The sequence below is a fragment of the Crassostrea angulata genome, chromosome 8 (assembly GCF_025612915.1).
Source record: "Crassostrea angulata isolate pt1a10 chromosome 8, ASM2561291v2, whole genome shotgun sequence".
In the NCBI taxonomy this organism is placed as follows: domain Eukaryota; kingdom Metazoa; phylum Mollusca; class Bivalvia; order Ostreida; family Ostreidae; genus Magallana; species Magallana angulata.
The window spans coordinates 33,253,131-33,268,157 of record NC_069118.1 but is presented as its reverse complement, the minus strand read 5'-3'; the positions used below and the strand labels follow the sequence as shown (position 1 = coordinate 33,268,157).

The 15,027-nt window shown below is 33.0% G+C and overlaps 1 protein-coding gene across 1 annotated transcript; it reads right to left on the bottom strand.

Annotated features, from left to right (window-relative positions):
• Positions 1-1,239: 1,239 nt before the first annotated feature.
• Positions 1,240-3,213, bottom strand: LOC128160345 (caveolin-1-like). Its single transcript, XM_052823652.1, has 2 exons — positions 3,010-3,213; positions 1,240-1,641 (listed from the first exon to the last, which is right to left on the bottom strand). Exons 1-2 carry the CDS (start codon positions 3,070-3,072, stop codon positions 1,309-1,311), a joined length of 396 nt encoding a protein of 131 aa, XP_052679612.1. The 5' UTR covers positions 3,073-3,213; the 3' UTR covers positions 1,240-1,308.
• Positions 3,214-15,027: the final 11,814 nt, after the last annotated feature.

The following is a 15,027-nucleotide window of genomic DNA, read 5'->3' as shown; positions in this document are numbered from 1 at the left end:
TACGGATATTTAATCCGATTTTCTGCAACACCCTCTTTATAACAACAACATATGCATAGAAAATTAGTAAATAAAATCTTAACAAACTCTCAAAATTTGTAATTTATTCAAAATCAGACATCAGATAATAATATAAAGATGCATGATTAATTTAGTCAAACATTATTAATTTAACGAGAGCGAGAGAGACATAGAGAGAGAAAGAAAGAGAGGATGGATGACACGTCATTCTTTGTGACTCCTATCGATATACTACTATATTAAAATAATAGACTCGAATTTATGGCCTTTAATACCGAGAAATCGGAAGAATTTTGTCTTTTGTTTTATATATGTTAATCATCATTGGTACTTGAAGATTACCAATTTGTTTTTATTTTTCCTCAGTTAAGCTTCGCTAATTTATTAATCAACGATAATTCCTCAAAAAATCCCGGAAATCACCTGGATTTTTTGGATTTTACAATCTTGCGCTTGCGCAATACATTCACCCTAACGGGATCTTTAGTTTATGTTTCCACAATATCACATCTGCATGAATAAACTCAGAAATGATAATACAAATACGGGTAAATTTTCATTTGACTTTTGCTATATATTCTGTTCATATATATCAATGATTTCTTATGAGAGAAAGTATAAAATAACAAATATACATTTCAACTAAGTACTTACATTTGTCTTCGTGATGACAAAAAATATTTGATTAAGTTACATTATATTTGTAAGGAGAGTGATGATAAAATATGTTTTATTGTAAAAATGAATAATGTCCTACGGACCCAGTTTTACAAAGAAAATACGTGTACGTTGGTGAAAAGGTGTTGAATTCTTCCATTCTTTGGATTAAAATTTTTAGTTGAAAGGTATTTACACTCTCAAAAAGGTTTGTTGTGATGAATTTGACTGTTATTTTCAAGGCAACTTCATTAAATTTCTCAAAAATCGTTCCAGAGCGATTCTGCAATTTTCTGCTTTATTACGGGTATAATGGAGGCATTCTAACTGTGGTGAGGTCGGGTAAGGGCCTTTCTCGAGACACAGTTAGATTATTCAAACTAAGGAAAGTGTAGTGAAAGTAATAGCATTATTGTATGCTTATAGCGTTGTTCTGTAAATGTCAATAATAAGGTGTGTCGGTGTACCTATTTCGTAAATTATGTCCGATATGCAATGTCAACCCATGCATGCACAGGTCAAAACTCTAGTATATAATTATATATTATATATATATCATCGTCACAAGACATCAGGGGTTTTTTCCAATCACATTGTCAAGCGAAATTCGACGTTAGGACAGACCGGAGGTTACCTTTTCTCTACCCTGATATTAGAGAAAATTAGGCTGAACACCTCGCAACAAGGAGCACAACAACAATTGACCCAGGTTCCGAAGGTCTTCTGGCAAAGGTTGAAGTGAATCATGCACATCCTTAGAATGGGGGTCACACACCACACATGCGCAAAGGAGATGAGAGCAAAATCCAGTCCCCAGAAACATGCTATCCAGATCCCGCAGAAGAATGTGAAGATGTTGTAGCAACAACTCTTGCAACTGTGAAAGCAGGCATAAGACGCCTTCCAAATGCAGTCAATGCTATGAGTGCCATCTACTTCCGCCAATACGTCGTCGAAAGCTGTCTGAAAGTATAATGACATCAAATTGATGATTAATCAGAATAATAATATTTTCTCGGAGTAGATAGTTCGCAATTTTCAAAGAATTTTCATTAATAAGTATATTTGCACTATTACTACTAGAATACCTTCTCTTTCTGATTTTTTTTAAAGAGGTCATTTCTTTGTTTTCAATAAAAAAAAAACCACATGGGTTTTGCATTGCAAACGAAATGAAAAGTGCCCGGATGATAATGTTGACAAATTGTTCGAGAAGTTCTGATCCGAGGGGCTTCTGAGTGGGATTTTCCCCTAATTACATGTGTAAGTGCATTTTCGTTTCTGTGAATTTCTCGGGGAACCTGAGGATCCAAAAGGATATCTTAGGATGTTTGCTATTCATTAGTATAAAATATTTGTCTTTGACATTTGTGTGTTTTTCTGGGACAGACCATAAATTCTCTTCACCCCATGAATTATGCAAATTATAGTCTGTCCCATGTTAATGTTCCCCTCAATTTTTGAGATATCTAGAAATGAACATACCTGACAATTAAGTATAATTAAAATCGTAAAAGGGGAAAACACTAACTGACACAGTGTCTTTTTTTTTTTACCTTGAGAAGCTCATATATGGGAATTTATAATGCATGTGGTTGATGTTCCGTGCTGGTCACTCGCTCCTTTGCACTTTCGCCTGTAAGGTGCAAAGTTGTGAAGGCGAAGGAACGAAAGTGCGAAGAAGCGAAGACAAAAGTGGGAAGGTGAGGAAGCGATACTGCTATCGTTTCTTCGCCTTCGCAAATTCGGACTCGCGCCTAACTCCACGCTCATAAACAGGCGAAGGCAAAAGTGCGAAGTAGCGAAGATGAGAGTGAGAAGTTACGAGGGAGAAGGAGGAATAGTAGTGTCGTTCCTTCGCCACTGCAACTTCGCATTTTCGCCTACGCACCTTCAGCGCTTCGCTGTCGCATCTTAGCAAGTTTGCACTCACCGTTTCGCAATTCCACACTCTTGCTCTAGAGGCGAAAGTGCGAGGGTGCAAGAGGTCTTAACGGAACGCCATAATTATTGGAAATGTTTATAATGTCTTTTTTCTCCACCCGGAAATAATAGGACCACCTCGCATAGTTTTTCAACGTTATCATTCAGCTACTTGCATGTCGTTTGCAATGCAAAACCTTAAGGTCTGCAATGATATCTGACAAAATAGAGGGGGTGTTTTACAAAAAAGACATTTTGGGATGTTTTCGTAATTACGGTATTGAGTGAATATTGTTTAATTTGAATCACCCTTTTATATATATTGAATAATAGAAAATTAAATGAGCTACATGAATTGTATAGTAAAAAGTTTACAGCTTTCAAAAAATAAAAAAATTAATAAATTACCTTCAAATGATTATTAATATCATTTGGGTCCCTATTTTCCATGTCCAAAGTTGCAAAATCCATATTTATTTTCAGAATTCAAATACCCTTGATCTATCACCGGACACAAGTTTTCAAAAAGTGACGGAGTTAAGAAAAGCGTGTATGATTTTATGACGTTAAATTACATATACAGAATACCTGTACATGTATTACGAAATGCACAATGTAGATCAGATTTGTCCATTATATAGGTAGGTTTTTGTTTCTGGTGTTCAATCTTTTTATAAGTCAAAAGCAAGACTTCGAAAGAATCAATCAGTTTTAATGAACAGGAGATTTAAACACAATTTAATTGGCTATCGTGCAAGAACATCTTTCATGCAAAACAATGCCGCTTGGAGTGTCTGCATTGTGAAGCTGCCATAGTGGGAAATGTTTAAACAAAGACAATTCATTGATACATTATATCGTGCAATCTTTTAAAAAAAAAAAAAAGAAAGAATGCACGGTGACAACGGTATGTATCCTGTCATTTTGGTTAGGCGTTAGAATCACAAACATTATTAGTATTTTTCAAATTTTTAAAATTGTGATTTATTATGAATAAAACTTTTTTTTCCCTTGTTTATTATTAAATTATTATTTAAAAAAAAAAAGAATTTACGTGTATTCACCTTAGAAATAACTGTCTCAGAATTGAAAAAAAAATTCCGATTCACAAAACACTGTGATAATGATATCTTGGCATTGTACTTAGTATTCTCGTTCCAGATCTAATCATCAACGCCATTAAACATGACGTTGCAATTAATAAGAAAATATTTAATCCTCAAAAGAGTAAAGTAAATTTCAAAAAAAGTACAATACGAAATATACGATCAACATATTTTACATTTTACAGAGTCATTTGATTCGTAGACTTACAATTCCATTTGAATCATGTCTTCAGTTGATTATATTACATTAAGAAAATTGGGTTTCTTTATTTCAAAAATTAATCGTACTGGTAGTTCACCCCACATACGTTCTTGACCTTTACAATTATATTGGTATGTATATATAAATATGTTTGGTCTTCTTATGTATCTCTTGTACCATTATATGGTGTTGAGTGAAAATAATAATAAACTGAACTGAACTAAACTGAAATGAATAATTAGGAAATTATTTACTTAGATGTCAAAATTGATATGTACTGATAGGAAGGAAAAATATCAGCTGTGCTTTGAAGAGGTGCATATATACATGTAAATGCTTATGATGTTCATCATGCATTTTTTTCAAAGAATGTTTTGTAGTGAAATAGAGAAAGCTAAATAAATGATAGCTAAGCACTGAACAACAAAAATGATATCTAATGAAACTGCTGTGACTTAACTTTGAAATATCTTAAGTATTAAATCATTTTCTAAGATGCAAATTTTTGCTTCCCCTCCTCCCCCCCCCCCCCCCCCCCACACTTCATCATGCATTTTTATCTCAGAACTCAGAATGTTTTTAGTGAAATAGAGAAAGCTAAATAAATGATAGCTAATCACTGAACAAAAAAATGATATCTAATGAAACTGCTGCGACTAAACTTTGAAATATCTTTCAATATTGAAGTATTAAATCATTTTCTAAGATACAAATCTTAACCCCCCCCCCCCCCCACACACACACACACCAATTTAATGCCAAAAAAAAATTATTGTGAGCACATGACATACCTTAAGATGGTCATTAATGTTGTTTGGGTCTCGATTTACCATGTCCAAATTCTCCATCATCATCATTACTTGACAAATCTCTTTATCACTTTAACATAAATTCACAGTGACACCCCCCAAAAAAAACCAACTGCTTCTTTTTTTATATATTTGTATGTGGTCAGATATTCTATGACGAAATTGCAGTTATGTGTCTTCTTTTGAGGGGAGTATCCATTTCTCCTTTTGTGTTTTTGGTATGTCGTCCATATAAAAAAAAAACAATGATAGATGTTTAAATTTTCATTTGATATGATTTGTCAATTGAATTGTACATTGAAGCCACTTTGAAAAGGATACCTAAACTCCATATTGAATGTACAAGACATGAAACATCAAGGATGTACTTTGTGAGACAAATTCATTCGGTAAGGTACGTCTTTCGAAATAAAGAATTACTTCTATATTATATATTTGTTTTCTTCAACAATCCTATTGTCTCTACCAGCACAACGGATTATATCTTTTAATCTGTAAATCCAAAACACAAAGGGCTTTTAGAATTTTTTTTATATCTTGATAAGAAATTTGAAGATTTTTTTTGGGGGGTGGGGGTGGGGTGGGTGGGGTTAAATTTGTACAATTTGAAAATACATATGTATTTGTACGGTCACTATGGTTACATTGTATATTATGGATATGAATAATCGAATCTATTGATATTGGAATTTTAAAGCTTCAGATCCTACCTTACTGTTAATTTTTTCAATGATATTAAACTATACCTCCTCCTGAGCTCCCCTTTAATTTTTTCCTCTTTCTCATGTCATTCATCCTTGTCATCAATTTATTAATTAGTTAAAAGAAAGATGTAAATATAAACAATAAAATGCGATCGTTGCTAACGCGGGTTATGTTTTTTTTTTTTTTTTTGCAATGTCGCCACCTTCATATCCCGCATGAATCATCCAAAAAAAGCATTTTATTGTTTCAATAAACGCTAATAAAATTTTGCTTTGTTTTGCTTAAAAAAAAAATGAACAAAATATGAACTATATGTAGAATCAGCTTGTCATGCCTGCCATTTTTTTCAGAAATGGCAAATTTACATGCATGATTAATAAAGGAATTATGCTTTTGATAAAATACATGTATTAGCGAGAGTTTCCTTTCTTGCCACAAACAATGATTTTCATATACATGTACGTGAACACAGGGCAGTACAAAATTCCATAGGCCACTCTGTGGCGAGTTTAAGATAACAAATGATAATTGCTAAATAGATCGTGTACGTCATCTTGAACTGTGTCACAGTTGGCCATAGATAACTTAAGCAATCTAATTAAAACACTTGGATTGTGAATCCGCTCCTCTGTGAGGCGTGTAAGCTATAACCTTCATGCGTTTATTGTTAAACTGGTTTAACGGGGTTTTTGTTAACAGTAAAAATTAATTGCAAGAAATGTACAATATGAAATACACTACGCGGCAAAACCGTTGTCGATCAATTTTAGATGAATAAAGGCCATTGCTGTATCAATGGGGTACATACGACATGTATGTATAAAAAGACACGCCAGTAAAAGAATTAAGCATTGTCGCAACTTATTTTGATTTTTTTTTCAGGTTTTTTAAAAAAAATTTCGATTGTTTACAATGTCTATTGTTCTGTTTCACATTAAATGTCGAAATCATTACAAGCGAGATAAAGAAATCACAAAAAGAATAAGGAATCATTCTTTGAGTATTATGAGGTGATAATTTCGGTCGGGGCGTGATCAAATCCAATAAAGCCCGAAGGGCTTTATGATAGATTTGATCACGCCCCGACCGAAATTATCACCCCATAATATTCAAAGAATGATTCCTTATTACTCATTATTATATAATTTTTAGCCATCGTACGATAAAATATTTAAATATAAATAAACAAACCCTGCTGGCGCCTCAATTTGGCGTCATTTGTATTATGGGTTATATACATGTAGTACAAATATCGATACGCAGTGTTATCACAGGCAAAGACACTGGAAAATGTAAATATAAATATATATTGCGCAAGTTTTTGTTTGCATTTAAACAGATCTACCGAGAAAAGTTTCTTTTAAAAGTTTTTTTTGTGTGTAAATTAATCCTGATTTTATAAAATTAAACAGTTTTAAGCTTCTTTTTTTTTGCATCTCATTTTGTTTTGGAGATGTACTTTCTTTACAATGTTATTAAGCAATTTATATCAATATTGGATCAAAATCACGAAAAAAAGGGTTTTATTTGCCTTGTATCTCGCTTGATAATCTACAGCTGATATTAAAAATTTGAGTGACCATAGGAAACACCTTTGTAAGACATAATGTTACATTTAAAATAGTTTTAAAAATCGGAGAATTTAAAACTACTGGTATCTTTTAATATATAACCAAATTGTTTAACAATTTGAGGGTCAACATCCTGGCAATGTCCCTTTAAAATCGTTGTTTATTTCTTGAATTCTCGTAAATATTAATATTCTTCTAGAGTCTATACATTTATATTTCCCTACGTCCTTTTTATAGCTTGTTGTCCTATACTCAGTATCCTGTTTCTAATGTCATGTTGTAAATTTTGAATTTACTGGGTGGGTGTAGATTATACAAAATTTCTTGTTATGTTGTAAATTTTGTATTTAAACCCAGAAAATTTAAAATTTACAACATGACAATGTAATAGAAGAAAGATAACTCGTCTTTTTGTTGTTGCCGACAATACTCAATAGTTATCCCTCTTGTTTCTGATGTATGTAAATTTAATTCTAATATGGGCCATTCGACATATTTTTTGTTGCCTGAACGGTATATATTTTACAATATCATAATTATCTTGTATTTTCATATTACATAAGTAAATCATATCAGTTTGTCCCTCTTCTACAGATTTATTTTAAATTTATCAAAGTTTTCTTCTTCCTTTAAAAATATTAAATTTTGTTCTCTCAAGATTTTCTAAAATAGAAAAAATCTTATCTTATATTACATGGTCATAATTGAAAAAGCAGGTCAAGTTTTGTTAGAGAGACACGCACACGGACTCGAGATTTACTGTCAAACATCGATATTTTGATTGTAACATCAAAGAGGAATTTTCGTACATCAAATCAAAACAACGAAGACATTCATCTTTTCCGATTTTAAATCTTGAGACATTTTTGTGAAATGTATTTTTTAGTATTTAATATTTTAGAAATAACAGTGTTCTATAAACCGGATTAAGTAAAAAAAAAATTGTATCTACTTAACAAGATTCTGAAGAAAAAAAATCGGCGATGCGTATTGATCTAAACATAATTTCAATTGAGTCAATATATATCTCGAAGATGCATACGACAAAAAACAAAAATAACAATAAATCTACCCCCCTCCCCTAAAAACTACCCCCCCCCCCCAAAAAAAAAAATAAATGAATAAAAAATAAAACAAACAAAAACAGACAGTGTTTGTTGCTATTGGTAACAATAAACTCAACGAAGACTCTGGCCAGCGATCGCTTCAATGGACGAGAGGATATAGGTAATTTTATATATACATTACTTATTTAGTAGCGGTCCGCACAACTGGCCAAGACCTTTAATTATCTCATGCTTGCTTTCCTTCTCGGAAAAACTCTCAGTGATAAACCCAAATGTCAATATTGGGGTTCATGCGCATGCAGAATTATAACTAGGGTTTAAAAAATATTTTGTACATTGACTATTTTATCAATAATTCTTTTCACAGCATATTATGTTTGCTTTAAACAAGCATGTATACCTTGACTTTCAGCCGACTTTCGTTTTTTTTTTATTGAGGAGGTATTTTCAGCTTGTGTGCAACTTCAAAGAGAATTCCGATATCTAAACGAGAACTAATAATAAATTCGTTATTCTCCTAACGTGTGCATGAATTCATTTCAAATATCATGTTGTGAATTGGATTGGTGTACTTGTAAATACAAAATTTATGGTAAGTTTTGTATTTACACCAACCCAGCAAATATACAATGCAACAAAAAAAACCCCCCAAAACAGGCCATATTTATGAACATTTACATTTCCAGTGTCTTTGTCTGAGATAAAACTACAAATCAGTTTTGTAATGTATCTTCCAATACACTTCATCAATGACTTTATGGTATTAAAGCGTACAATGACTGAAAATTATATATCTATAAGTAATAAGAAATCATTTTATGTATGAGATGATTAAATACGGTCGGGGTTGATCAAATCTATCATAAAATCCTTCGGACATTATTTGATTTACTCAAATAACGATTCCTTATTCCTTAATGAGATTTTGTTTCTGCTTAAAAAAAAAGACATGTATATACTATAGTGACATTATTGCTGAAGATCGATTTATACATTCTTAATTTGTCTAATCAAAAAAGTGAAATTCATCTTTCAATATACATAATATAGCATTCAATTTCTTCTCATATGAATATACTTGTACTCGTACAATAGAAATTAACCTTAAAAATCCTGAAACAAAAAATAATATATCAACGAGGGAAAAAAAATGGTTGAGAGAGCCAACTGCATGGCAAGAAATCTGACAAACTGGAAATTTTTCAGGGAAACACACAACCTGTCATTAGCAATAAATGCTAGAAATCTCTTGACACTGAAATATACATGATTTTGACGGAAACATGTATATAAACACTGAAATATATGTCCAGATGTAGAATAAGCCATTCAGTGGAAATAACATTGAGTTCAGAAAGATAGGTTCAGAATTCGATAATATGATTTTTTTTTGGGGGGGGGGGGGGAGGGGGGGGGGGGGGGGGTAAAGGATATACAGTCTATATAGTTATTACTGTTGTAGAATTCTCCAGGGAAATTCATTCATCACTACGCATTTTAACGCTTGCTGGAATCCATGCATTGGTGAATCGAATGTAAATATTTGGAAGTATCTACAAAATACTCAAGACATATCCAAAGAAACGATCAATATTGATGTAAGGGCTAATGGTCAAACTCGGCATTTTAATAGAACGGTCGGGCTGTCATGTGTGTAATACGTTTAACGGTCAGAGAACACAATGCCATATAGATGAGTAGGTGTGTAAACACACTTACATAGATTTAATTCTTGTCCCCTCGATCTTATTTTCACATTTGGTTCAAAAGAAGGATGGTTCGTGCTAAGACGAGATAAAAAAAAAAAAGAGGAAAGAAATGGACACACACTTTAGGCCTTCCTGTCAGATTGAGCCTGACAACTTTGTGAGGGTTTTTTTCTCGGATGGGAGGCAGGGGGTTTGGGGTAATAGCAATATAAGTAATAACTTCGATTCCAATTTCTTTTTTTTCTTTCTGTTCTATGAGAGCACATTAAGAATTAGTATCAATAAATACTCCCTTTAATTGGAAATATTACATTAGTAGCAAGGTTGATATACATAAATCTATTTTCAAAATACATTTAAATACAATTAGTGAACGTCTTAAAGTTTTACCATGCACTGTCGCTGTTTTATTTTAGCCTGTAAATATAATACTTCGAAAAGTTAAATATTATTCAAAGAGTTTTAAATAAGATATTTTAGAAGATTTCAAATATGTTTTTACACGATATTTAACTTAAATATATCGGTCACTTTCAGATTTTGGATAAACATGCCATTGTATAAAAGAAACAATCCATTTTTTTTAAAGCATATACAATTGCATCATGAAAATCCTCATGAAATTCGATACATGAAATATGAAATAAACAATAGAATTTTTACTTAAAATATATATATGGGTTTTGATAGAGCGAGAGGGTAAATCGTAGACCTTAAACTAAGTTGTTTAAAAAAATAAATACGCACATAAATGACGGAGAATGATTAACATGGAGTTCAAAAATCCAGAGTTGTTCAATCATTTATAAATGTATGCAGATTATTGATTCATTTTTACACTGTTACTTGAGATAATTAACTCATGATAATAAGATCTTTCCTCGAAATTACGAGAAAAAATATTCTTTTATGTGGCCCTGGCCTTTTCGTACTAGAATGACAAATCGGGCCTTTGGATAGCGAAGTTGGAGTGGCTGCCTACAGATCCCTAGCACTACTTCGAAAAATTCGATCTGAAATTCGACATGTTTAACTAGGATTTTCGAAATTCGAGTTTCGAATAATAGCTAGAGCTTATGACTTGGCTGCAGCTTAACCGGAAGGTGCATGGAATGGTTGGGGTTTTTTTTCAGAAGAGCGCGACTGAGGTGTAAAATACAGACGCTGTTATTGTAAGAAATTGTAATTAATCTGTACATGTTTGTCAGTAAATGTACAATTCTTTTTGTGACTAAAACTGTTATATTGAGCCAAATTTTTTTTCCATAGTTTTTTGTAAATTTTTATTCGAATATGTACCTAATATCGTTAAAGCTTAAAAAAAAAAATCATTAGGTGAGCTTTTTCTCTAATTTTCTTTATTGAGTAAAAAATATATAAAAATAAATTATATGAATACAATAACGCAATTTAAGACAGGATTACAAGTACCCTCAATATCGATAGTGCATCAGTCCTGTACATCTATTAACGTTTGCAATGGTGGAATACTCCCCCGCATGCTTCGAAGCATGGCGTCATACAACAACCAACAAGAAGAGAATAAAATCTTCTACACACGACACAATTAATCTCAAGTATCTTCAGGAACGGGGTCACAAACCATACATGGCAGAAGGCGATGTAGGCAAACTCGCAACCCCACTCTCCAGCAACACAGCAGCCGCAACAAAGGGTCAGGAATTTGTAGCAGAGGTTTTTCCAGCATTCAAAGCAGGTATTGGACAGTTTCCAAACGCAGTCTAGACTATGGGTGCCATCTGGTTCAGCAATCACTTCGTCAAAAAACAAAGTCTGAACAGAAAAAAAACAATTTAATAATCATGAATTAGATCCAAAGATATTCACCTGGAACCGATACCATATTTAGAAAATCTTGAAGACTGTATGATGATTTCTTGAGATTTTTCCGCTGTAATCAACCCCCTCTTAGTCTTCAGCCCCCCCCCCTCTCTCTCTCTCAAGATGGCATATGAAAGACAAATCTTTTATAATATACATACATACATACATGCATAACATAAATAAACATTTCACCAAAAGTTAATGAATAATCGAATTCCGACCCACGCTTGCGTACATAGGACTTCTTTTACCGATGGTATCAATAATTTTTAATGAACACGGTAATAATGCCTACAATTGCAATACCCATCTTGCCTTGGTTATTAAAACAATGTCTGGGTATTTTTTCCATATTAGTTTAAAATATTTTTGAAATATCTTAATGTTAAATATACGTTAAAAGAATCTGTTACATGTACGTTTATCATGTTCTTTTTTTTCCAATGGTGTCACATGCACAAAATATTGTACCCGCTGGCGAATGTTTTAAAAGGCCAAGAATTGGTAAATAAAGCAATAATTTCATGTTGATGGTTTAATTTTTTTTAACAATAAACTGCTTGATTTGATATAAATATGTTAGACGTACCCCTAGATGACTGTTAATTCAATTTGGGTCTCTTTGGATCAAATCAAAACCATCAATTTTTCGTTATAAATTCAAAATCTATAAAATCTCTTTAAATTCTATAGATTTTCAAAGCCTCTGAAGAAATCTGGTTAATATTATAATAATACATGTAGTAAACTTACAAGCAGTGGGTCCTATTGTGTTTGTTTACAACTGACCAAGTCGCCATCGCCTTGATTTGAACAGGAAAAGTAAAGTAAAGATGAAAAGATGAGTAAATATTTGACAGATGAAACGTTTACCCATAAGTTCGTACCACATTGAATGCAATACCAAGGAAACCACATCAAGTTTTCTTAGGAAATTAAAGGTACCTTGTCATGCACTATCTATATGATTGGATGGTGCTTTTTAAAAAAAAATGGCAATCGATTATATCAGCTGAATTGCATGTATTGAATATATTCAAATTAAATATTTACTCATCTTTTCATCTTTACATAGTACATAGCGTGACACAGGTGACCCCGATTACCGGACGAAGGCATTGTTTAAAACCAACAACCAGTGTCAGATGTTTTTACACCAAATTGCACTTGCGCATAAAAAACTTTTGTGCCCCCGAACACTAAAATGTGACCGTCCGGTTAAATGAGGTAAAATTTAAATGAAAACTGTATTATGTGGTAAAATTTGACCGTCCGGATCCGGAACGCGGAATTCCGGATAAACGAGACAAATTATTGTGTAAAAATTCCGTTCCCAATAAAAATCGACCGGAAAGTGAAGCGTCCGGATATCTGGCGTCCGGATATCTGAGGCTCCACTGTAATAGGTCTGATTTCCTGTTTGGAGAACATATTGACATGCATATGGACGTTTTAACAGCTGCATGCATACATGGCGGCTAAGCGATAAACTTAATTCGTAATTGGTAGGTTGAGCGCATATCCGACAGTCATACGAATTTGAAGATTGTCTCATCAAACTTTGTTGTATTGTAGTAGTGAAAAGATAGCATGTTTTACTTTGACAAACTCTCTTTATTTCGGACGAGGTCGTGAAAACGGAAGTAATGTAGCAGTTGGCGCGATATTTCCAACGGACTCTGGCCCCGCTGTCACATACTTTCCTGAGGTCAATGTTTAGCCTCAATATCTCAAGTTTTGAACTTATATTTAGGACTGAGTTGAGTGATTTGAAAATGTTGGTGAGGGCGGAGACAGATCGTTAATGGTTTATTGAACAACACTAGTGAATTCATTATTTATGAATAACTTTATTAATATCGAATGATACGAAAAACCAGTCAATGAATTAATCATTCAGTGCGCATGTGTAAAGAAGTGTTGACGTAAAATTCAACAATCCAATTTGCAATCGCAGCTTTTTGGGCTTTTCCGGCTGAGTTGTATTTCCGCTTTTTGGAAAAGCCCGAGATGTGGCGATTGTCCAATTTGGTTTCGTCTTCTAAATAGAAACAACTTTTGTTTTTGGAGTTATATCATAATTAATCGTCCAGTTTGATGCTGTATAATTATGACTCTTTGAAAGATAATAAACAACTGATGAATTTTTATTTTGAGTGGGCGTTATATATAGACGTGAATTTTTTTTTAGTAATTTAAAGTACTACATGTAGATTTGATTTATCAGATATATTCGATGTGATATAGTCACAATCTACGACCAAGATAAGTGTACATGTACTAACCCCCCCCCCCCCCCCCCCCATCGATCGATCGATCGAGAGAGAGAGATCTTCAGTCGGACGCCAACCATGATTCTAAACAGTTGGGGCTAGAAATTTTAAATGTATACTTAGTCTAGAACATGGGCATTTTTTAATTCCTGAAAAAAACCCCAACTAATTTGTTATTTAAGCACTGCATTTTTTATCTTCATCCCTGGTCAAACGAAAGACGGTCATCTCATAGGTTCAAGAGATTTTTTCTCGTTTCCTTACTGTGATAACAACAGTCAATGCACGATAGTACATTATGTACACATTCGTTTTCTCGCGAAACGACTCGAACGCGTGTTATCAACTGCGATTTATTGTACCATATTATTGAGTTGTTGAAATTCTCCTCATGAATAATTCAATCCCCTTATCTTTTGCATCAATATGACTATATACTACATGCATGCCCCCAATCATCAACCATGTGTCTGACCAGTACAGTGTATGTTTTTGTTTACATATCCGGGGTGTCGTTGTCAGGGCATACTATATTGGTAACTTACGACTCCCGAGCCACCAAGTGAATATATAGCCGATACATACTGAATAATTAATAAGTAATCGTGGGACAAGTTGTTTTACCTGCGAGGGTTGCTTTATGAGAATATACTATTGAATTGTTATTATAAATTGGTAGATCATAGAGTTTCTGTTATTAGCCTCAACCCCGAAAATTTTGCATTTACATGTAAGAAGAGGTACTAACTAGGGTTGCTGGCCCCAAGTAATGAATAAATAAGTAAATAAACAAAAAATGTTAATAAATAAATAAATAAATAAATGATTAATTTTACATGTAAGAAGGGACACTCACTAGGATTGCTGGCCCCAAGTTATGAATAAATAAGTAAATAAACAAAAAAATATTAATAAATAAATAAATAAAAATCGAAACTAAATTGTTAAACTTCCATGAGGGTAAATCATGCCCTATTAAATAGTTGACTGCTGAGTGCCGAATTGCAAAACCAAATTATTGGCCTTTCGGAAAAAAAAAATGGCAATGACTAGGTTCAACGTCATAAGATGAAATAGATGTACATGTAGTAATACATGTGTACCATTACACAGCTCCATTGATTGAGATTCAAGGGCAG